The following is a 23,152-nucleotide window of genomic DNA, read 5'->3' as shown; positions in this document are numbered from 1 at the left end:
CTTCCCTGGGCTAAGAAGTAATCCGTTCCTATCAAAGAATTTTCTCCAGGGCAGCCTGGCAGTGAGGGCAGTGAAGACGATCTCGCTTCTGGGGGCTTGAGTGAGTGAGCATTTGGGAAGGAACTGCATCTTAGTGTGCATCTGTTCTGCAAATCACAGCCCCCGCTCTTGTCCTGTGAGATAAGTCACCCACGTATTTCTGGTCACGGAGCCCAAGGCTGAGGAAGAATTGAAGAATTGAATGCTTGCCTAAGAACTGAAGCAAACGGAGTCAGCTGTTCTGTGTTGTGTTTTGTTTTGTTTTTTTCCTCCAGAATGCTCCAGATATTCAAAGCTCTGGCTTATTCTGTTTGGGCAGCAGACTTCCCATGGTCTTCCTGGTTGATATGGAAATGGGCTGCAAATTCACCTGATAACATGTCCTTCTGTGCCCCACCCCAGCACTCTTAGGAGGCCCCCCAACCTTTCTGTCCCTTCCTGGAATGCAACTCATTCTCAATACTGAGAGCACCTTTGTCCCTGTTGTCCACCCCCCCCACCCCCACCCCCACCCCCCCGCCTGGAAGGCTAGTTCTCTTTCTCCAGCTCACGCGCGGCTGTTCAGGACTCATCTTAAAACGGCCCCTCCTCAGAGCGGGCTTTCATGAACACCCCAGCAATGAACTGTCCCTCTGATGATTCTTGCTGGCAGTGCCTTGTCAACGCCCTCCTTGAAACCCACGGCCTTTGCTTCCCGGTGTGTTTTCCCCCCTCATCTGACTGGGCGCCCCGGGGCCAGGCTATCTTGCTCGTGGGCCGTTCTGAAGTGGACCCAGCGCTGGGGGCACAGCGGCGGCTTGATCAGTCCTGATGGAATGACCGTGCTTTAGCCTGGTGCCCTCAGTTTGGGGGTGTCTGAAGAGCAGACACCAAAGGGAAACCGAACTAGTGTATCTGTCCACACTCTCACACCTTCCCTGCCTCCCCTGCTCCCTTGGCTAGACGAGGAGCCTCTCTCACACTCCTGCTCTTTTCAGCGCAACCTCTAGGTACCCCTGGAGTCCCTGCTTTCAGAATGGAAGGCTGGATCACCTGGCAGGGCGGTGTGTGTGTGTGTGTGGTGTCTGTGTGGGTGGATGAGTGGGCGGGAGCTGGACTGACAAGGGCCTCCTTGTCAGTCATCTGAAGAAAGGGAAGCAAGTGACTTCTCCCTTCCGAGGAAGGAAAAGAAGGGAAAGATGGGAGAGACTCCGTCAGCGAGCAAGAACCTGCTTGGAAGAAATTGGGGAAACAGCCAGATGCTGGAGGATTCAGGAAATGTTTCTAATCTCCCTGTCACCTGCCCCAGCCCCATTTCCACCCAAGGCTTTCCACCCCAGAGGACCAGTATGTTGGCCTTGGGTACCCAAATGATGGAGACACAAATACCCCGGGACTGTGGGTTCGTGTTTTAGAACATCAACAAAGGGGCGCACCGGCCCGCTGGAAAGAGGGGAGCTAAGGAACAGGTCTTGAAGCTTGCGGAGCATTGAAGCCTCTGGTTTCCGCCCGCTCCCTTGTAAGTTACAGATCTTCTAAAACAGAGGTCTCTGAGGATTCTTTTATTCGGACTTCAGTGAGCTGCAGAAACCTTGAAAGGTCACCTCAGACATTACTACTCCTACTACTGTTACTTGGGAGGACTTGGGGACCCCACGAGTCACCCCTTGGTGCCGCCGCTGGGGTGTTTATTCCGCAGGATTGCCGGGCTGTGCAGACGCCCTGGGCGCGGGCTGGGGGGGTGGAGGCGCCAGACGGGGCGGTTGCCCACCGCGGAGGAGGCCGGGGGCGGGGTGGGCCGGGAGGAGGCGCGGGGAGGAGGAGGCGCCTAGAAAAGGAGGCGCGGCCGGGAAGGTGCGGAGAGGGCCCGGAGGCGGCGTGCGCCTCGGGCTGGGCCGGGCGGCGGGCGGCGGAGCGCGAAGGGGAGGCCGGGCCCGGCGTGGCTGGAGCGCGGCCAGCGGCGGCGGCGGGCGGGCGGCAGGCCCGGCGTGGCAGCGCGGAGGGGCAGCCGCCCCGAGCGCACGGAGCCGGGCGCCCGACCGCCGGCCCCTCCTGGGCGCGGCGCGCGCGGCCGGGCCGGCCGGGGAACCGGGGACTCGGGCGGTGGGGGGCGGGTGGGCGCCGGGCCCGACGCACCGTCTCTCGGCTCTGCCCGCAGGTCCCCGGCGCGCAGCCCCCGCCCCGCCGCCGCCCGCCCCGGGCCCCGGAGCGCGGTGGAGGAGTCCCCCGAGGAGCCGGGGGCCCGCGCCCGGCGCCCCCCAGACATGGTGGGCCACCTGCATCTGCAGGGCATGGAGGAGAGCCTCAAGGAGAAGAGCCGGGAGGGCTTGCTGGACAGCCCCGACTCCGGGCTGCCCCCCAGCCCCAGCCCCAGCCCGCCCTTCTACTCCCTGGTGCCTGGCATCCTCGACGCCCGCGCGGGGGGCTCTGGCGCCTCCTCGGAGGCCCCCGGACCCGGCGAGGCCAAAGCGGTAAGCACGCGGCTTCGCGCAGAAACCGGGGACAGAGCCAGCCCCCCGGATGGGGTACTTCAGGAGCCGGGACTGGGTTTCCCCCGCCATCCCCCCAGCCAAGAAGGTGGCCTAGTGACAGCCACGCTCCGCAGGTGGGGATCAGGGCGCGTAGGTGGGGACGGTCCAGCCTGACCCCTGCAGCCCTCTCTCTGGCTGTGGGCCTAAGGAGTGATCGTCTGTCTTACTGTCAGCAGTAAAAGAGCAGGGGTTGAGGACTGTCCGAAATTCTCCGAGAGGTTGGCTTCAGGCTAGGGGAGCTGGAACCCCAGGTTCCCTGTTTGCTGTTCTCCCTGTGCTGCCAACGTGAAAGACTTTTTTTTTTTTTTTTTTTTTAACCAAACGCAGACAGGAGCCCTTCCTTCCCGGGGTGTTGAGGGCTGCTGACGTGGAGCCGAGGCGGTGCCTGGGGAAGGCTGGAACCCCAGGTCAGGACACGCGAGAGTTTTACCTCTTGCCGGACTTAGTGGGGCCTTCAGGTGGGCTCCGGGGGTCACCCAGCTTGGTGGCTGGGCTGAGACTGGGCTCCCCGCACCCCTTCCCCGGCAGGCGGGAGCCAAGCAGGCAGGAGCCAAGCAGGCGGGATCGGGCGCCTTTGGACTTGAGGAAATGACAAGTTGAGATCCGGAGGCTGCTAACAATCCCAGTGGCGTTTCCCTGTTCTCGCGGCTCTCTGCACGCCTTCACATTGTTTCTGCCGGGTGTCCTAGCACGACTCCAGCCCGGCGCCGCTTTCCTGGGGCCCCGGCAATGCCCACCTGGTACCTCACAGGGCAGTAAATGCTTCCCCCGAGTTGGAAATCCTCCCAGGAGCAGAAAGGAATGGTTCCCCTGCCTCCAGGACTATTGATGAGAATGTCACTGGTGTGTCCCTTGCTCCTTGGTCCAGTGGGTCCCAAACTTGAGTGGGCACGGGAATCTCTCAGAGATTTTTTTTTTTAAGTATTTATTGATTTGGCTGCATCAGGTCTCAGTTTCATCATGCGGACTCTTAGTTGCGGCATCTGGGATCTAGCTCCCCGACCAGGGATCGAACCCAGCCCCCTGCATTGGGAACATGGAGTCTTAACCACTGGACCACCAGGGAAATCCCTCTCTTGGAGATCTTTAAAGCATATCCATGCCCACCTCATACCTCCAGACAGTGTCATTTGATTGGTAGAGCCTGCGACCTGGACATCAGGATTTTTTTTTTTTTTTTTTTTTTTGCGGTACGCGGGCCTCTCACTGTTGCGGCCTCTCCCGTTGCGGAGCACAGGCTCCAGACACGCAGGCTCAGCGGCCATGGCTCACGGGCCCAGCCGCTCCGCGGCATGTGGGATCCTCCTGGACCGGGGCACGAACCCGCGTCCCCTGCATCGGCAGGTGGACTCTCAACCACTGCGCCACCAGGGAAGCCCTACATCAGGATTTTTAAAACCTCCCCGGGTTATCCTCATGTGCAGCAAAGTTTGGGAACCGCTGGCTTAGACCAAAATCATGCGTTGAATTTGAACTTTGGTCTGTCTTTTGGGGGCTGGGGGTAGGAGAGGCGTTCTGGACGTCCAGGGATTGATAGATGTGACCCAGGCTGTTGGCAGTGAAATTGATCCCACTGTCTGAACGCACCAGCTTTCCTGCAAGAGTGTCTCAGACTTGGCACAGTTGAATGGAGGGGGTGGTATTTGGGCTCTTGCGTTGGGAATAAATCCCTGTGGTGTCCTACACAGTGGGCCTTGGAGAAAAGGGACAGGGAAACAGCCTTCCTCTTTATTCTTTGGATGACCCGGAATCCCCCTTATAGAAGGTTTTTTGGATGCTTTTCCTGCCGGCCAGGCCAGCCAGGGGCAGCCATAAGAACAGTGTGCCTGGCTTACTTGTCTTGGCTGTCCTAGTTGATTGTATTTTTTCCCCCTCCTTGCTAACTAGATGCCAGGTATGGGACTGAGCTTCTCTGATCTTTCTAATTTGGCTTGAAGGCAAGACCTGGGGCTGTTTCCACACAGGTAATGACATCTGCATTTAGATAGCCTTCCCAGGTGCTAGGAGCTGTCCTAAACTCTTTACTTACGACAACTCATTTCATTTTCACAGTAGTCCCAAGAAGTATGTAGGTGCTCTTATTACACCCATTTCCCAGAGGGGGAAGCCGAGGCACAGAGGTTAGCGACTTGCCTAAGCTGATAAGTGGCGGTGCTGGATTAGAACCCAGGGAATTGGGCTCCGGAGTCTCTACCCTTGAACCTTGCATTATCCTACCTTTCACTGTGCAGCTAATTAACTACCTGTGTTTTGTTGTTGTTGTTTTGTTTTGTTTTTAAAAAAACAAAATGCCTCTGAACCTACAGGACTTGGAAATGCTGCTTTTTTTTTTTTTTTTTTTTTTTGGTACGCGGGCCTCTCACTGTTGTGGCCTTTCCCGTCACGGAGCACAGGCTCCGGACACGCAGGCTCAGCGGCCATGGCTCACGGGCCCAGCCGCTCCGCGGCATGTGGGATCTTCCCGGACTGGGGCACGAACCCGTGTACCCTGCGTCGGCAGGTGGACTCTCAACCACTGCGCCACCAGGGAAGCCCATTGGAAATGCTGCTTTTAATAAAAAGAGAGGAAATGGTTGCCACAGGGAAGCCTCTTCTCAGCCCTGGGGCCTGCAGCTAGGGCCCCGGGCACCTAAGTTATTGTCACACAGGCCCCCTCCACCCCCACCCCCGCCCCCCACAGGTTAACTCCTGTTAAATGTTGCTAATCTGGTGTTTAACAAAACCCTGCTTGCGGGCGACTCACTGACCATGCTTTCCAGGCGCAAATGTAGGCAAAATATTGGCTGCCGATCTTGCACAAAGGGACAGAAACCTCTCCTGCGTCTTGGAGTTGATGGTTTCAAATGGCTGGCTGCAAGCAGGGCCACGTTTGCTCTGGCACCCCCTTAATGGCACCTGTCAGACCATGTGGGCCTGGGGTTCAGCCTGGGGTAGACATCTTTGTTCTGACACCCAGTTTCCAGCACTGCCTTCCTGGTCAACACTGGTGGCACACACCCCAGCCAGGGGGATGAGCTGCAGTCCTGTCCCCACCCCCCTGGCCACTGAGGTCCTCGCTAGCTTGTCACCGTATTTATTATGCTGGAAGTGCAGGTTAAATTTGCTCACCCTCTAGAAAGAGGTTCCATTTCTCCCCACTTTGTTTTAATAAGCTGGACTTACCTTCTGGACAGTACCCCGTGGATGTAGGGTAACTGGCTGGCTGCGACATTGCCCCCCAAGACGTAAAAGGCACTGGGGAGCAGGCTGGGTATAAATGAATCCCTCAACCCCACCCTAACTTGATCATAGGTTTTTTTCTGGCCCACTCTGTGGACCAACGATGGTACCGTTCCTGGGAATTCCCAAACCAAAGGAAGATCTAGGAATCGGTCATTCGTCCCACCAGTACTTATTGAGCACCTACTGTATGCCATGTGCTGTTTTGGGCCGTGGGTGACATAATGGTGAACAAGATGTTCGAGGTCCCTGCCCTCATGGAACTGGCATTCTAGTGGGAGAGACAGTCACCAACTTAAACATGTGATAAAACACCAGGTGGATTTTTAAGTGCCCTTAAGACAAAGAGCTGGATTCAGGTAGAGCTCCTTTAGACTGGATGGTCAGGGAAGTGACATTTAATGGAAACCAGAAAACATGAGAGAGTGGCCTTTATGGTCATAGGGCTGAAATGTGCGTCAGTCCAAGGGGATGGCAAGTGCAAAGGTCCTGAGGCCTGGTTGAGTTGCAGCCGTGAGGCTGGTGGAGGGCAGCGCAGGGACTTGTGGGCTAAGCTGAGGCCAGAAAGTAAAATTCCATTTGGTCTTTCCAAAATGTACTTGTGACTGTTTTATTTTTATTTTTTAAAAAGGCCTCATGAGCTCCCAGACCCTCCAAATTAGAAACCCAAATCAGAGACTTGACTGAGAAGTGCCTGTGCAGAACAGGCTCTGTGGAGGGCTTGTCTCCCTGCAGTGGGCCCCTGGTCGCCTGCAGGACACCGGGACAGCCAAGGCCGCCTGCCGGGCCAGCCAGGGTTTGCCTGTCAGCTGCATTCATCCCACAAATATTTAAGCCAGGCCTGGTGAGGGATACAGCTGTGAACAGGACAGCCGCTGTCCGTGTCACCTTTGAGCTCTCGGGGCCTGGACCTCCGGCTCCAGATTGAGGGAACACTCTATGTCCTTCCTGCCCCCCTCCCCGTCCTGCCTGGTGGAGCTGTGGGGAGAGGTCGTGCTGCCAGGAAGGATGAGTGAGTGTGTGTGGCAGATACCCATCTCCCCAGGTTAACGTGGCCGGTTCAGGGAACTAGCCCTATCCCCTCTTACCACCCTCAGGGAGAGCACAGATGGCATTTGGGGTCGCAAGTCGTCTTCTCTGGGTGCACCTTTGAGGGAACAGCCACCACCGGGGTGGGTGAGGTGAGGACAGATCACGCACCTGTGGCACATGAGGGGCTCGGCCGTCCGTGGGGTGGTGACCGGAGGTGACAATCTGAGCTGTTACCCCCTCAGCTGTGGATATGGGTTCTCTAGAAGCCAGTGGCCTGGGCCCCGTCATGCGTTGCCCCATCACCCCCATCTGACCTCCTGGGCTTTGATTACACATCGAGTGTATGTCCGAGTGGCACACCGGGGAATTTCCCTAAGGATGAGGTGCTGGTTCCCCGGGCCCAGATTCCGAGGGAAGCCCTTGGGGCCGGATCCGGGTAGAATTGGGGGTGGGGAGTGGGTTGTCTTTGCCCATCCTCGAAAATTTCCCGGGGCTGCCCAGCTCTTGGAAATCTTTGTCACTGCCAACTCTTAGGATCTTGGCTGTCACCACCCCTGCCCCCAGCCCAGGACACCTGGATTTTCTCATTTCCCTGTTTCTGGTCTGTGATGGTGAAACCAAGGCTGAGGGCAGAGAGGGAAGCGAGTTAGGAATTTAGGGCGTCAGCACCCAGCGTTAGGAAGGACGGAAGCACGGATGGACGGACACACGGATGGATGGATGGATGGATGGACAGACGGAAGGATGGACAGATGAGCGCGTGCATGGACAGATGGATGGACAAATGGATAGATGGATGGATGGATGGATGGGCAGATGGATGGGTGGATGGTTAAATGGACCGATGGATGAATGGATGCATGGATGGACACACGGATGGATGAATAGATGGATGGGTAGATGGACACACGGATGGATGGATGGATGGAGGGATGGATGGATGGATGGACAGGCAAGTGGATGGACGGATGAAGAGAAAAATGGATGGACCGGTGAATGGACAGATGGACTGAGGAGACAGGGGTCAGCCCCCATGGCCCCCTTGCAGGCTCACGGTGTGTCCCTGACCAGCGAAGGTGCCTGTGAGCAAGCTCAGGTGCAAGAGAATCAGGTGTGTCAGGCCACGGAGGGAGGGGCCTGTTGGCGGAAAGGAAGGCCATGAGGGGCCAGAAACCCTGGTGCCTCCTTTCAGCCCCCGTCCGCTTAATCCTGGATGAAGTGGCCTCCAGCGGAAATTCAGCAACGTCTCTGACAGCCTTGCGTCTCTGTGAAAGGCTCATCTGAGCGAGAAGTTCTACCTGTAGCTTTAGTGTGCAAAGAAGACAAATAGGCCCATGCCCTGCCAGGTGCTCTGGGGGCGAGGGAGTGAACAGGAGCCACCTTCCTGGGAAAATGCCCCTAGGCGGGGGCTGACGGGGACTCTCCTTGGGGTGGGCGTGGCCTGTCCTTTGTGCCCTTGGGACTCCTGGCCTCCCTGCTGTGGGGTGGGGGAAACAGATGTGGTACAAAGAGGCCTGAAGTCTGAGATCCGGGTGTTAGCAGGGCCATATTCCCTCCGGAGGCTCTAGGGAAGAATCCATCCCTTGTGTCTGTCCCACCTTCTGGTGGTGGCCGGCCATCCTCGGCGCGCCTTACCGTGGAGATGCACCCCTCCATCCCTCCCTCCGTTCCCCCGTGGCCTTCTTCCCTCTGTGTGTCCCGTGTCCAAAGTTCCCTCTTTTTATAAGGACACCAGCCGTGTTGAATTAGGGCCCGCCCCCGTCCAGTGGGACCGCATCTTCACTTGATCACATGTGCAAAGACCCTGCTTCCAAAGAGGGTCACATTCACAGGTCCTGGGGATTAGGACATGAACATATCTTTGTGGAGGCCACAAACCAACCCACCAGCATCCTGCTGGCTTGGGTCCATCAGGCGCCCAAGGGCATCTTGGGGAGCGGGCCCGTCCCTGAGCCCTGCCTCTGACCTGTGATGTATGGGTTTGCTCAGTTTCACTGCTCTGAGTGCCAGACCCTGCGCCTGCCCTGTTTGGGGTCTCCTGGGCTCCCCGAGCCTGGCCCACTCACCACCTCTGTTGTGCCGTGTTGTGCAACGTGCCTTTTGGAGTCCCTCCCCTCACCCCAGGATTTGCCACCCATACCCAAGGCCTTTCATAAAAATGATAAGAATTCTTGGGGCGTAAATGTCCCTCCTTGGATCACTTTCCTCATGGGTGCAGGTCAGCGTCCACCTTAGCCCAGCATGGGAGCTTTGGGTCTCAAATCCCAAAACACGCCGAAGATACTCAGTTTAATTCCAATCACGGTAGAAGCCATCCCCCACCAGTGAGGTCAGTGGCCTGAGAGAGGCTGTTTCGGCCCTTACAAAGGTTCCCTGTGGCTGTGGTGAGGACCCCCCTCTCCCATGTCTGTGTGGGGTCTCCCCGGACCCTTCCTCCTGACACTGACCCTCCGCTGATGGGGGCTTGATACTCCCTAAGTGGAAGGTTCTGTGGGTCACATGTGGCTTCAGCCACGTCCCGTGCGGTGGCAGGTGGGGGACCGCCGTGCGTCACACTGCAGCGCCATCCCTACCTGTCCCTGCCAGCCAGGCCCGGACCCCCGGTGGGGCTGGGCTGTCACCGCGCGGCACGGAGCTCTCAGGACGGAGGACTTATCTTTCTCTGCCGTCCTGTGGGCCGTGCCCTGTACCGCAGCCAGGAAGGGGGAGCTCTCCAGACGCCAGGGTGTATTTTTACTTCCAGGCGTGGAGTATGTATCCTCACCCGGCGGCTCCAGGGAAGGCGCATGAATCACTGGGTGAGGCGGGGCGTGGGGGCATGGTAGGCGGAGGGCAGCCCGCTGTTCTCTGGGTCCCACTTTCTCAGAAGCACTCCCTAGTCCCTACACACACACCCTGCCTGCCCAGGAGACCAGGGAGCCAGACCAGCCCCCTCCCCAGGCTAGAACAGGGTTTTGCCGGTCCCTAGAAGGAGCTGGGGGCTGGAGGCTGGCCCAGCTGTGTCTCCATCCCAGGGTGGGCGTGTGTGGCGTCTGGGAGTCTGGGGTCCGGCCTTCAGCTCTCAGCTCCCCCGTGCGTTCCGCTGCCCCTGCAGCCCAGGGCTGCGAGGGGACCCGAGGACACCGGCCAGCTTGCGCCCGGGCATCAGCCTCATTGTACAGATGAGCAAACTGAGGTACTGTGAACAGGTGGCTGGTACAGGTGGCTTTCTCGACGGGTCCTCTTCAGAGGGAAGCAAGCACCAGGGCCTTTGGGGAAACGAGCTGGGATGTGGCTGCCCCAGGGTTGGGGGGCGGGGAGGGGAACAGGGCGCCTGGGAGCTTTCTTTGCTCCAGGTGGCCCAGGCCAGGCCATCAGGTACAGCGGCAGCAGCAGGGGGTCCCCTGGGCGCTGGAGCCCAAGCCCCGTCCTCAGCCCGCCCCCCACGCTGGCGGCTCCGATGGGAATGTGAGTCCAGCGTGGCTGGAGGGCTGCCCTTGTAGGGCCAGCAGTGTGCCTTCCTGGCCGGCTCCCGGGGCTGGCTGGGCTCCGCACACAGCGCTGCCATGTTGATGTTAAAACACCGCTGCAGCTGCAAGACTCGGCTCTGAGCTTCCGGAGCCCAGCGGCTGTGGGGTGGCCGGAACTGCCACTGGTCCCTGGAGCCCTGCGGGGGCGGCCTCAGGCCTCGGCAGCGACTGCCTGAGCTGTCCCGTCACCCCCGGGGCCCCTGGATGCCAGCCTGCGTCTGGATTTTCAGAGGCTTCCTCTCTCTCTCTTGTATCGTGTTCCCAGGTGGGGCAGATTTTAGCTGTTTTTCCACCAGGGCCCTTTGGAAAACGGTGCCCAGAGCTCCAGCTTCCTGGCCTAGTCTGTGAAGTCAGCCTTGTCCCCTCTGCTGGCAGACAGTGTGGGGAGTGAGATCCGGCCAGAATGGAGCCCCAAATGTGCACTCGGGCCGCGCCAGGAGGCTCAGGGGGACCCCAGAGGGATGGTGGTACCCAGCTCTGCACCGAAGGCTTTGCCTCCCAAGGAAGTCCTCCCTGCCCATGAGCTTGGGAATGGTTCTTTCTTGGGGGTGCAGTGGGGGGATGGAGACCAGTAGCAGGCTGCCCCCACCCCGCTCCAGTCCTTCCACCTAGAGACACCTCCCAAAACCTTAGCACCCATGTCCATAGCCCCTCACACGCCTGCCTCATCCTCTCTCCTCTTCGATGTCCACAAGAAGGGCCCTGGGAGGCACTGTGCCTCATCCGACTCACACAGGGCCTGGCGCACAATAGGTGTTTGGCGCACAGTAGGTGCTCAGCAAACCCCTGCACACATCTGGGAAAGCGCCATACTTCACGCTTCAGATAGTCTTACGGGGAGAGAGTATGATTTTTATAAGCATCAAGTCATGGAGTTTTACAGCTGAGGCCAGAGCCACAGAGGATGCCAGAAATGCCTATATCTTGTCACTGTTTTATTTTTTTAACTTTTTTTTTTTTTTTAATTTTTGGCCACACCGCGCAGCTTGTAGGATCTTAGTTCCCCAAACAGGGATTGAACTCGGACCATGGCAGTGAAAGTATGGAGTCCTAACCACTGGACCGCCTGGGAATTCCCATCACTATTTTATTTTTAAACTTAAAGCTCCTGAATGATGTATACTTGCTTCTGAAAGGTAGGAGCAGGGTTGTCTCAAGGTTAGAAAGGGTGTGGATTGTACCTCTCTCTCCTGAGAGGACCCCCCCAACCAGGCACCACCCCTCGAGCCTTTGTGAAAAGCACTCAGAATACAAGCCTTTTCTCCGTAGGCTTGTATTCTGAGACTTTTATACAAGACTTTTGTGTGGCGCTTGCTCCGTGCCGGGCACTATCCAACACATTCACACACTTTGAAGCATTGTCCTGACTGCGGCCTGGGAGGCGGGTGCTCCTGTTGCCCCGCTTTGGGGACCAGCAGGCTGCAGCCCCGAGAGGGGAGTTGTTCTCTGGGTCACATGGTGTTGTAGCTTCCTGTCGCTGCCCTAACAAATGACCCCGCGCATAGTGGGTTAAAACAACACAGATTAAATAGCTTACAGTTCCAAAGGTTAGAAATCTAAAACAGCTTTCACGGGCTAAAAGCAAGGATTTTGGCAAGGCATCCTCTGGGTGCTCTAGGGGAGAATTCTCACCTTTCCCACCTTCTAGAGGCCGTCCACAGTCCTTGGCTCCTGGCCCCGTCCATCCTTAAGGCAGCAGCATAATGTCCTCCATTTCTTTCTGACTCTGACCCCCCTGCCTCCCTCTTTCACTTATAAGGACCCCTTGAGAAGACATTGGGGGCCCGCTGGATACTCCAGGACAGCCTCCCCATCTCAAGATCCTTAACCACATGTGCAAAGTCCCTTGTGCCCTGTAAGGTCACGCATTCCCAGGTTCTGGGGATTAGGACGTGCACATTTTGGGGGCCATTATTCCACCTGCTATGCCCAGCAAGGGAGAGATAGGACAGCTTGATGACAGCTGCTGGGGGCCTAGGGAGAACCCCCTCTTTCTCCAAGTCTTAGATCTTTTCTTCCTGTGGTCCTTCCTCGGCCCCTGTTCTGGGGACGCTGTGAGGGGGCTGAGGAGGGGGCTGCGGGGACCATGTCCATAGGCTGATAGCGGATTTGAAGACAGGTGTGGGCCTGGCCCAAGGGCTCACAGGACGGGGGTGGGGAGAGGTGGAAGGGGGGCAGGGCGCTGCTTTGCACGTGTGAGGTCCTGCCTTTGGACAGCATGGGGTCTGCGAGGTGCCAGGCGCTGGGGCCAGAGAGGTCATCAGGTCCTGAATCTTAAGGAGCTCGTGGTCTGGGGGCGACACCCAAAGGGGTCGCAGCGATGGAGACCAGCAGGTGGGAGCTCCAGGAGCCCCTCAGAGGATGTTGGGGGAAGACACGGGCGCTGATGCCTAAGTTGTCACCCTGGACGGACCAAGTGAGAAGGAAAGGGAAGGACGTTCCTAGTACAGGGAACAGCATAAGGCAAGGCACAGAGGCAGCCTGGGCCGTGGCCAAGGCGAGTGAAAGGTATGTGTGGGCAGAGGCCTGTGTGGGAAGCGCCCTGATCCTGTGTGTGAGGGCAAGCTTGCTCTGAGCAGGAGGTGACTGGACAGGTCTTGGGGCTGCAGCACCCGTCCCGTGGGCCTGAGAGGCGGCCGGGGGACATGGGTGAGGGCGCAGACTCTGGAGCCAGACCGCCAGGGTTCCAACCCCAGCTCGGCCTCTGCCTAGCTGTGTGGCCTCAGGCAAGTTACTTAGCCACCCTGGGCCTCAGTTTCAGCGTCTATAAAATGGGGATGCTAGTAACAACTCCCTCCCATGATCGAATGTATGGAAACATGGAGTGCTCAGAGCCACGACTGGTGCGGTTAGCGCTCAAAAAGCATAGCTGCTGTGATCTCTCCTCGTCCAGGTGAGGACAAGGAAAGCCCTGTGAAGGCGTTGAATGAGGGGCCCACAGCCACGCACCAAGAAGGGCCGGGAACTCTTCCCTCGATGAGCACGGTTTTCAGTCCCTCGCAGAGCTCTGACCTGCCGTGTCACCCAGGGGCGCAGCTTGCGAGGCTTAGGCTCAGGGGCTCCCTGAGAGGGGTCCCAGTTCTACAGGGCTCTGAGCCTGGCGCCTGGAGCTCGGGTGGGCTGGGCGTTGTAGAAAGAGGCCGTTACCACATCCCCTTATTGAGATGCCCAGGAACTGAGGGGCAGGCCGGTGGCTGGGTGGGCATCAGAGCGCTTGGATTCCACAGAGGGACGCTGGGGTGGGCTTCCCGATGGACCCTAATGGACCCCGCAGAGCAGGCTTCCGGAAAACCAGGACTGGAGTGGTGTGGGGCAACCCTTGTGCGCGGCGGAGAGCTTAGGTTGCAGTGCCAAAGGGCTGCTCACGTGACCCTGTGTCCCTGGCTCTCCCCGCAGCCCCTCCCCCTCCCCCCGAGCACCCCGGCGCGCGAGATGAGGCCCCGGATGCTGCCTGTGTTTTTTGGGGAGAGCATTGAGGTGAACCCAGAACCCACGCCCGAGATCCGGTGAGTGGGGCGGCTGGGCTGGGTGGGGCGGGGTGGCCAGGCCGGGGCGCGGCAGCCCCTCCGCATGCTGCTCCCCGAGGGGGCATGGCTGTGATTTGAAGAGACTCTGTCCCCAGGTGGCCTTCCCTGCCACCTCTCCAGTCCGTCCCGGGCCCACATGCGACCATGTCCACGCTGACCTTCACCCCCAACCTGGCTGGGTTTTATTTTGAATTTGCCCCTTTATCCCCCGGGGAGCCATTGCCCTGAATGTGTATTAGGTGCCCTCCCACGTGTAGGACGTCTCAGGTGGCACCTGCACTTCTGAGTTAAGGCCACCCCACCAGGAGCTTTCCCCCAGCCAGCTGCCCTCCTTGGAGGGCTTCTGGGGATCGGGCTTCCAGAAGGTGGAGTCTAGGGTCCGTGGGTCTCACCCACGTATCCCTGGGACGCTCAGGATGGATTTGTCCATGTCACCCCAGCCTGCCCAGGGGTGTGGGACCCACTACCTCCTCCCGCTTCCCCTCTGGATAGGGTCCCAGGTCCCCTTTGAAGGTTTTTCTTCCCAAAGAGCGCTCCTTTTTAGTTTTTATCACAGAGGCCCCAGCCAGGGTGGATGCGAGCTGCCTGGGCTCTTGGGAGCCCTGCTTCTCTTCCCATGCGGGTCACCTGTGGGGTGCAGCGGGGAGGGAGACAGGTGAAGTCCCCACACCCCTCCCCGGAGCTCTTCCTTCCCGTGTGATGATCTGGGAACAGAGCTGGGGGCACTGGCCAGCTGGTCACTCCTAAGGAGGGTCACTCACCTGGAGGTGCTGCGGCTACTTGGGGGGAAACTTAGTTTGATAACATTTCAAACTTAAGGAAAGTTGCAGGAAGAGTACAGGGAACCCCCGTTAGACAGATTCATTGGCTCTTTCCACTTGGCCCCATTGGTTTGAATATCTGCTCACTGTCTTGTTCTACATAAACGAAGCTTTCTTCTGACCCGTTTGAGAGGATGTTAGTGACACCGTGACCTTGAACCTCTAAGTAACCCCGGCTGGTGTCCTTCCTAAGTACAGGGACATCCTCTCACATAATGACAGTGCACTTGCCAAAATCGGGCCAGCTAAAGCTGAAACACGACCACTGCCTGGTCCAGTTCCGCCCACTGTCCCCAAATGTCCTTTTATGGCCTATTTTTATCCCAGTTCAGGATCCAGCCAGAGTCACGTGCGGCATTTAACTGTCCCGTCTCTCGAGTTTCCTCCAAGCCAGCTGGGTCCCTCAGCCCTTCCTTGCCCTTCTGACCTGGGCATTTCGGAAGAGCCCAGGCCGTTCTGTGTTCGCACTGCCCCCCGACCACGCGGGACAGTGACCTGGCTGCCCCATCCGGGGCTCACCCCCGTGCTCCCGCCCTCCCCCGCAGCTGCAATTCTGAGGTCAAGTACGCCTCGGAGAAGCACTTCCGGGACAAGGTCTTCTACGCGCCGGTGCCTACGGTCACGGCCTACAGCGAGACGATCGTGGCCGCGCCTAACTGCACTTGGCGCAGCTACCGCAGCCAGCTGACCCTGGAGCCGCGGCCGCGCGCCCTGCGCTTCCGGAGCACCACCATCATCTTCCCCAAGCGCGCCCGCAGCTCCTTCCGCACCACCCTGCACCTCAGCCTGGGCCGGCCCCGCCGCTGGTTCACGGCCAGCGTGCAGCTGCAGCTGTGCCCGCGTCCCGGGCCCGGCCTGCTGGGCCCCGCGCCGCTCTGACCGGCAGCCCGGCCCCCGCGGCGGCCGGAGCACGGGCTCCACGATCGGGAGGGACCCCGGACTGTGTCTTGCCCGCGCCGCATCCGCTTTCTCAGCACCTACCTGGTGAGGCAGCGTGGGCCTGGCTTTCCCGAGGAGCCCGGGGCGGGGGCAGGTGGGTAGGCGGTGCCCGCCCCGACGGCCTGGGAGAGAAGAAGGTGTGTGTCCCTGGCTGCCCTTGAAGCGGGGGACACCCCGAACGCCGGCAGGACAGAGGCGTCCGTCCCAGCCTTGGCCGGGCCCCCCCCCCCCCCACCAACCCCGGCTCCCAGGCCACGTGGGAGGGAAGAGGGGTGCCATCCAGACACCCACCGCCCCTGGAGAGGGCTGTTTCCAGAGCAGGCCTTTCAGATATGTGCAGCTGGACGCCCAGAGCCATAGCCCAGCAACCTCTGGTGGACGGTGAGCCGGGAGGCTGGGCGAAAGCCGGAAACGCTGCCAGGGCTGGTTGTGGGTTGTGTGGGGAGCGGCCTGGAGGAGCCCCGCCCGCGCTTTCCCAGTGCCCGTGCCCCAGTGCGGAGGATGGAGGGCATAGCCCGTCTGCAGCGAGGCCTTTGAGCTCTGTGTCCGGAGCCTCACCCGCAGGGCCTCCTGCTAACCTCTGTCCTGACACCTTCAGGACCAGGACTCTGGACCGTCAGAGCCCTTGCGCCCGGTGCCAAGGGGAGGCGTCTAAGCCGTTGGAAATGACCACTGCCACCTGCCCGAGGCTCCCGGCCAGCTGTCAGCTTTCAGATTCCGTGGGGTCCAGTGCCCTCGCTCAGGCCTCCCGTTCCTACGGTGATGACGCTGCAGTGGCCAGTGCTGCAGGGTTCACCACACACGTGCAAGGTCAGGGGAGGAAGACGGGAGACCCTTGTCTCCCTGGGAAGAGCCAGGATACGTGGGTGCTGGGGCCACGGCCTGGGGCTGCCCGCCACCAGTGCCCCAGAATCCCCCAACGTGGCCGTGGAGATGCCTTCAGACCTGACTGGACCCAGCAGGTGGAGGCCGCCCCGCCGCTCCTCTGGAATCCCCCCCAGGACGGGGTTTAGCTCCCTCGCTGCAGGGAAGGGCTGCTCGGAGCTAGCGTTCAGGAGAGGCGAAGTGACTGATATATTTTTATATATCTTCAGACTGTGCATGTTCTCGCCACAGAGATGCTTTCTGATTAACAAAGAAATAACTTAAGAATCGATTGATTATCTTAATAAAATGTGCAGACTCGAAGAGACTCCCTCTTCCATGTTTCTGAGACCCTCAGACCCCACCGTGGGTGGGACTGGTCTTCATAGGCCTGTGGCCCCTCCCCACTGCCCACAGGGGGCAGGGAGACACTTGGAAGGCTCAGAGGGAGCCCTATGCCCCTCACCCCATCCCTGTAGACAGCCTCAGAGTGCGCCAGCTCCACCCAGGAGCTAGGTAATAAATGCAGAGGCCCAGGGCCCACGCTGGGACTTGGGTCTGACTCCGGGGACGGTCCCGGGAATCTGCACGTTGGATGCTCCTGTGCTTTGCACTCCGCACGCCAGCCCTCGGCACCTGCGGACGCCCAAAGCCAGCTCTGTCCCCGGAGAAGCGCCCGGGCTGCCTCTGCAAAGCAGGTGGCCTCGGCCTTGGTACACCCTCTGCGCATCGGGTCCACATCCTTGGAGGGGCCTCCGGGGCCCCAGACTGGGAGTGAGGAGGACTCTCGGGGCAGTGTCCTTGAGGGGGAGAGTGCCGGTGCCTTTGCAGGGGATCCTGCCTCAATGGAGAACGATGTCTAACAGGGCGGGGCCAGGGTGAAAGCCAGGAGGGCAGGGCCAAGGGACAGGGTCATGTCACTGAGAGGAAGAACCTGGAGGCGTCGGCCGCTCAGTACGGGCAAGCGGGGTGCAAACACAGCCTTGGGAACTCCGAGAGCGCAGCCTGTGTAGAGAGGGGACTGTGTGCAGACACACGCTGGGGGGCGCATCGCGGGCACCAGGCAAATGCAGCTGCACCAGTTTGCTTTCCAATCACAACCCTGATTTCCCCACTTGGAAAGATAAGTGGGTTGGGCTTCCTGACATGTGCAATTACGGTGCCAACGAATCCGGTGACCTTGGAGATGCCTCTGGGATTGCCCTTCAAGAAACAACTTCTGAGGCGTGCAGTTAGCGGATGGCCTCTAACTAGAGCTTTCCAGCAGCTGCCAGGCTCCTCCCGGGCGCCCCGCCAACGGGAGTGCGGTGGGACGGGACCAGTTGCCCGAGGCTCAGTCCCTGCCAGGTCCTGCTTCCTGTCCCTTTTGTCTTTCACAAGCATCACCCTGACAGGCCTCAGACCCTCCTGACTCCATCTCGGCACCACCCTGAGGACCCGGGCCGCACATGTCAAACAAGACCGTCTCCTTTGATCATGCAAACGGCTTCCGCCTTCCCCGATGACCTTGGAACTCCAGCCTGGGAGGAAGAGGACGTGGGGTGCAAGGGCTGCGGCCCGTCAGGCCCCCAGGTGTACCCCGGTTTCCCTCTGAAGCAGCTGTCTGTCCTACGGGAACCCAGAGGACTTGGAGAAAGAGGCAGAAAGAGGTGGCAGCTTCATCTAGGTCCCGTCCCAGCCCTTGGGATTTCCACCCCCAAAATAAAGAGCCTGGAGGCCAGTGACCCCGCTGCCCGCCTTAGGGTGCTGCCTGCAGAAGCCCCTCCTGTCCTCTGCCTTCCTCCACACTCCCCGGATCCAGATGCACTGGGCAAGGGGGGCAGAGGTCACTCACTGAAGCCCCCTGGGAGGGGAAGACCAACACGGGGAGGGCCCGGTGGCTGGAGAAAAAGCCTGTCGCTTAACTTCTCTAAGTATCTGCAAGGAGGCACATGGACTTACCTGCCTGGCGGCTGGGACAGTGAGAATCCGTGCTGGTAAAGCTCGGGCTGCCATCCAATCAAGCCGGGACCCTGCTGGGGGCAGGTCAGGGTGTCCATCCTCTCTCTCAGAGGGGCAGAAACACTTCCCAATGTCGAGGGCCGGCTCTGGCCCCAAACACCCATCCTGAGCCCCCTCGCTCGGCCTCTTGTGCTGTCACCCCGGCCAATCTCTGGGTTCATCTCTGGATTCACACTCGCAGGCCTCCAATCAAGCTCGGCGGCCCCCAGCCCACAAACAGGTGCCCCGTCCGTCCGTCTAAGGGCTCGTCTCTCCTCCCCAGAGTAGCCTTGGTGAGAACACACAGCCCTGGCGGCCGACGCGTCCACGGAGCGCTGCCTGTCTGCAGACCGCTTGGCCCTGCTGTCAGAATTTTCTGCATTTAATCTTCCCAGTGAGCCTGTGAGGTAGCTGGTGAGACATTCTGATGAGGAAGCGTGACCTGGCTGAACCCCGGAGGAGGTCGGGTGGAAGGACAGCCCGTCACGTGGCTGCCACAGCTAAACCCTCCCGGCTTCCTGGAGAAGCCATGAAAACAAAGGCGTCTCCTTTGATGGCCCTTCTTGGCCTTCTAAAGGTGGAATGACCAGGGGGCCCTCCCACCAGCTGCCAGCGATCAAATCAGTTTATCCCTGTAAATATGCAAATAAGATTCACCGTTGCCGGACCACCTGGAGTTTTTTTCTCTTCTCTCTCCTTTCCTCGCAAACCCATTCTTTCTTTCTTGCCTTGTTCCACTGACTCCTGCACAGGTGAGTAAACTGTGTCTCTATAGAGCTACACAGCCCATCTCTGAGGTACTCCTCACAGCAGTATCATTATCCCATTTTACAGATGGGGAAACAGAGGCACAGAGGGTTCAAATGGCTTGGCCAGGGTCACATGGCCATTACGTGGCAGCTGGCTCCACAGTCTGTCTTTACTCGCGTGCTGCACACCCCCCCTCGCCTGCCTCATACGTGGCCTGGCCCCATCCCCACTCCCCGAGGCGGTGGGGCTCTGTCCTGGCCTTCTCTGCCGTGCCGACCCCCATGCTGGCCCTGCACTAGCCTCCTGGACTGCTGCTCCCTCAATACACCCAGCACCCTTGCAAGCCAACAAGACCCAATTTCAGAAAACCAGCAAATCGCCTTACTGGGCATTGACTGTTCCGTCTCAGAAATTCCAGGGCCTCCACACTGCCTTCTGTCTAAGCCACCCTGGGCTCCTGAGTGCCCCTGGCTGGGCTTCACCTCCCGGCCTTTGCCCACACAGGTTCTTTCCACTCAGCCCCTCCCCTCCCCAAGAACCACCACCTCCAGGAAGCCACCCCGACTGCTCCAGGCCAGCTGTCACAGTGTCTGTATCACCTGGCCCGAGGTGGGCTTGTCCTGAGCCAACCCTAGTGCTGTAGGGACCAACCCGTTCCTGCCCCCCTTGTGGGCGGCAGCTCTTCGGGTTGGTGGGCTGGGACTCCCTCTGCAGAGCCGCCTGTGCCCTTACTGGAGAACTCCTGGCCAGAAAGAAGTGAAGGGACCAGGTTCTAGCTCTGACCTGGGGCACCACCCTCACCATCATAGTGAGGGCTGCAAGTCACCGGCATCAGAAACACCTGGGCCGCTGGATGAAAACACAGATTCCCAGCCCCAACCCTGGACCTAGAGAATCATTCCTGTCCTCTGGGTGGGGCCCAGGAATCTGCACTCTAACCAATGTCACAGTGTTCTAAGATGCTGGGAAATTAGCCAGCAAGTGTCCTGCGCTTTGCAGGTCACGTTCTCATTTTCTATGGAATCGGATCCTCACAGCATCAGTTCAGCTCAACAGTTGCTAGGGGCTCAGTCAACAACAGAGTCAGGAAGAGAAAGGCAAGATCTTTGCTCTCGAGGGGTTCTGTCCAGTAGCTTGCAGGGTGTCAGCAAAGACCCAGAGGAGAGAGAAGATGGGGAGGGATAATGGGTTCTTAGAGGAGAGAATGACCCAGCTGGGTTTTGAAGTATGTGTAGGAGTTTTCCAGAGAGATGGGATCCCAGCAGGGGCCTCCATTTTAAGATGGAGCAGTAAGAAAACCAAACAAGATGGGGGTGGGATGAACCCTCTGGGGGGGTTGCTGAGGACTCTCTGGGTGAGGTTGGAAGAGAGGGTGGACCCTTCACAGGCACCAGGAGGCCGTGAGCTCTCCCTACACCCCACAAACATCACTGTGTGGGGTCTGTGCCACTGGGTGCCAGGTGGTGTCAATTCTGAGGCCATGGAGACAGGGGGATGGCAGAGATGAGCCTGTGGGCTGATACTTGTGTCCCTCCCACCCCCGTAACACTCTGGTCTGACTACAGCTGAGGGAAGTGCCATGGGATGCTGGGTGGCACCAGCAGGCATGGCCAACCCCTTGTGGCTGGTGTGGCCAGCACGACCTGACCCATCCTGGATTCCAGGTGGGGGCTGGCCTGCACCCGGGACCGGAGGGAGGCCCGGAGCAGGACAAGACTGTTTTCTGGCCCAACACTGCCACCTGCCTGTCGGCATCAGTACTACAGCCCAGGCGCCAAGCTGAGCCCTGCGGGGCTCCAAAGACCTCTGCTCATTTCGCCTCACAGCACAGGTTCCCAGGGTAAACTTGGAGCGCCAGGGAGGGTGGGCAGAATCCCCTGAGGACGCAGATCTCTCTGCATGCCCAGGTCCACACCCTGGGGAGACGAGGTGCCGGGCTGACCAGCAGTTCACAGGTAGGGCAGGGGATGGGAATTTCTGCATCCAGTGGGTCTCGGTTCTCCCCTCCACTGCTCCCCACACCCTGCCCCGCCCCAATGCTGCAGGCACGTCCATGGCGAAGAATCGCAGCCTCTCTGGAGCTCCAGCCCTGCTCCTGAAGGAACACAGCTCGTGTCTGAGACACGTTCTACCAAGACTGCAAGACGCCAGTTGGCAGCTGCCTCAAGACCCAAGCTGGGAGGGAGGGCTGTTCTCTCTTCTGCCGCGTATCCAAAGCAGTGACGGCAAAGGGTCTGTTTGTTCCCTAACATAGTGTGGGCAGGAATAATTTTTAAAGTATTTAACAGTTAAGAGCTGATGATGGCCTTCTTGGATGCCGTCACCATGGCTGTGAATATCTGACACCCTCCTCGTGGGTGTGAAAATTCAATACTCTCACCATGGGTGGGACAGTTCAAGGTCTGCACGGTGACATCCTTACCGTGGGCGTAAATATTCGCCTGCAGAGGGGAGAGACTGGTGAGTCAGGGGATGTGCCCTTGTCCCCCGCAGGGTTACACTCCCACCGTTCCCCCCCGCACCGCCCCCCCCCCCGGCCCAGTCGCCTGTCCTCCTGGCTGCCGGGGCCAAGATAGAGAAGGAGCCTCTGTAAGTCGAGTATAATTCGCTTTTTAATGAGAAGAACGTGTGTAAATGACAGGACGCCACCGCCGTGCGCAGATGGCGGTCACAGAATCCCCTTCAAATTCATTCTGCCCAAGGAGAGGAGGGAGGGAGGACGCAGGGGGGCTCGAGAGCTGGCAGCCCCTGCCCCACCTCGGTCCTGCGGACTATGGGGTCGCCGACTGTTGGCCTGCGCACGCCTCTTGAACGGTAAGCAGAGATCGAAAGCACAGCAGCAATAATACTGGGTAAGTCCTTCCTTGCTTAAAACATCTGAATTAATTCATTGAAGGTATCAAAAATATACCCTGTAAACCAATATATCATTTACACCTGCCTTTCCTTCCCACCGCTGCGGCAACGATGTATGAAAAAAACAGTCCAGTTCCTCGGAGCAGCCGCTCACCCCAGGCCGCACCCGGCCCTGTCGCCCGCCCATCTGGCCTGACTTGGTTTCCAGCGGTCTCGTTGGCTGGGGCAGCCCGTGGGGACTGGGACAAGAGCGCTGGGGCCTGGACAGGGCCTGTGTCCGTCTGTCCAGAGTGCTAAGCGGGGTGGGGACGGAGGGCGGGTGCGGGGGCTGCCAGCTTAGTTTAGACTTTGGTTCCAAATGCGTTAGGTGGGGAGGCAGTGGCGTGGGAGGTGCGTGGTCGTCCTGCTTTGGGTCCCTGGCCGCCCCGGCTGTGCGCGTGTGGCCGCCACACGCCTGCCGTGCCCCCTCCCCGGCCCCTCCCCTCCCGAGCACCAGGTAAACATCCCCTGAGTAAGGTCACTGCACAGGGCCAGCCGGGGCGGGAGTCGTAGTTAAGGCTTTAGACAGGCAAGGATGCCGGCTCTGGACGGACGGACGGACAGACGGGCGCACAGGCAGACTCAGGGGCTCCTTCCTCGGTGGGGGGAGTCGGCAGCCGCCCGCTCCTCGTCCCGCTGCTCCGGCCGCTCGCCGGCCCACCCCGTTCTGAGCCTCACTCGCTGTCGGAGAGCGTCTCGTACTGCGAGCAGAGCAGCGGCTTGGGCTCCTCGTCCCAGGCGTGATGGGGGCCGGCCAGGGGCCCGCTGCCCGCGGGGAGGCCAGGCGGGGGCGGGGAGGCCATGACCCCCGCCTGCAGCCGCATGATCAGGGGGTTGTAGGGAAACGGTGTGGACCCTGCGGAGAGGCCGGGACAGAAGCCCCGGGGGCCCCGGTGAGCCTGGCGGCCCCCAGGGGCCCACCCACCCGCCACCCCGGGAACTGGGGCCTCGGCCTCCTGCCTCCCACCCCTCCTATCTCCTGGAAGCTTTCTCAAACTGCCCGCCTGGCCTCACTTCCAGCACTCCCACGCCACTCATGCCCGGCAGCCTGTTGCCCGGCCCAGCGG

The 23,152-nt window shown here is 59.6% G+C and overlaps 2 protein-coding genes across 26 annotated transcripts in view; one reads left to right on the top strand and one right to left on the bottom strand.

Moving 5' to 3' along the window:
• Positions 1 to 2,243: 2,243 nt before the first annotated feature.
• RFLNA (refilin A) lies at positions 2,244 to 15,544 on the top strand. Its single transcript, XM_060119285.1, has 3 exons — positions 2,244 to 2,489; positions 13,706 to 13,815; positions 15,203 to 15,544. Exons 1-3 carry the CDS (start codon positions 2,283 to 2,285, stop codon positions 15,534 to 15,536), a joined length of 651 nt encoding a protein of 216 aa, XP_059975268.1. The 5' UTR covers positions 2,244 to 2,282; the 3' UTR covers positions 15,537 to 15,544.
• A 6,240-nt stretch (positions 15,545 to 21,784) lies between these two features.
• NCOR2 (nuclear receptor corepressor 2) overlaps positions 21,785 to 23,152 on the bottom strand; it is a 225,059-nt gene continuing 223,691 nt past the window's right edge. For all 25 annotated transcript variants that reach the window (XM_060118201.1, XM_060118204.1, XM_060118197.1 and 22 more), the window contains one exon: positions 21,785 to 22,941. In XM_060118201.1, coding sequence (XP_059974184.1) covers positions 22,760 to 22,941 — 182 coding nt within the window. In that variant the 3' untranslated portion in view covers positions 21,785 to 22,759. The remainder of the gene's footprint in view (positions 22,942 to 23,152) is intronic.

The sequence above is a fragment of the Mesoplodon densirostris genome, chromosome 15 (genome assembly GCF_025265405.1).
Source record: "Mesoplodon densirostris isolate mMesDen1 chromosome 15, mMesDen1 primary haplotype, whole genome shotgun sequence".
NCBI classification, from domain to species: Eukaryota; Metazoa; Chordata; class Mammalia; order Artiodactyla; family Ziphiidae; genus Mesoplodon; species Mesoplodon densirostris.
The sequence above is the reverse complement of the archived record's forward strand: the minus strand, read 5'-3'. Positions and strand labels throughout refer to the sequence as shown.

Excerpts from the sequence above, each read along its gene's own strand:
- RFLNA (XM_060119285.1), top strand. The coding sequence starts at position 2,283 with ATGGTGGGCCACCTGCATCTGCAGGGCATGGAGGAGAGCCTCAAGGAG. Across the intron at positions 2,490-13,705 it reads GACCCGGCGAGGCCAAAGCG|CCCCTCCCCCTCCCCCCGAG; the intron begins GTAAGCACGCGG and ends CTCTCCCCGCAG. Across the intron at positions 13,816-15,202 it reads GAACCCACGCCCGAGATCCG|CTGCAATTCTGAGGTCAAGT; the intron begins GTGAGTGGGGCG and ends CCTCCCCCGCAG.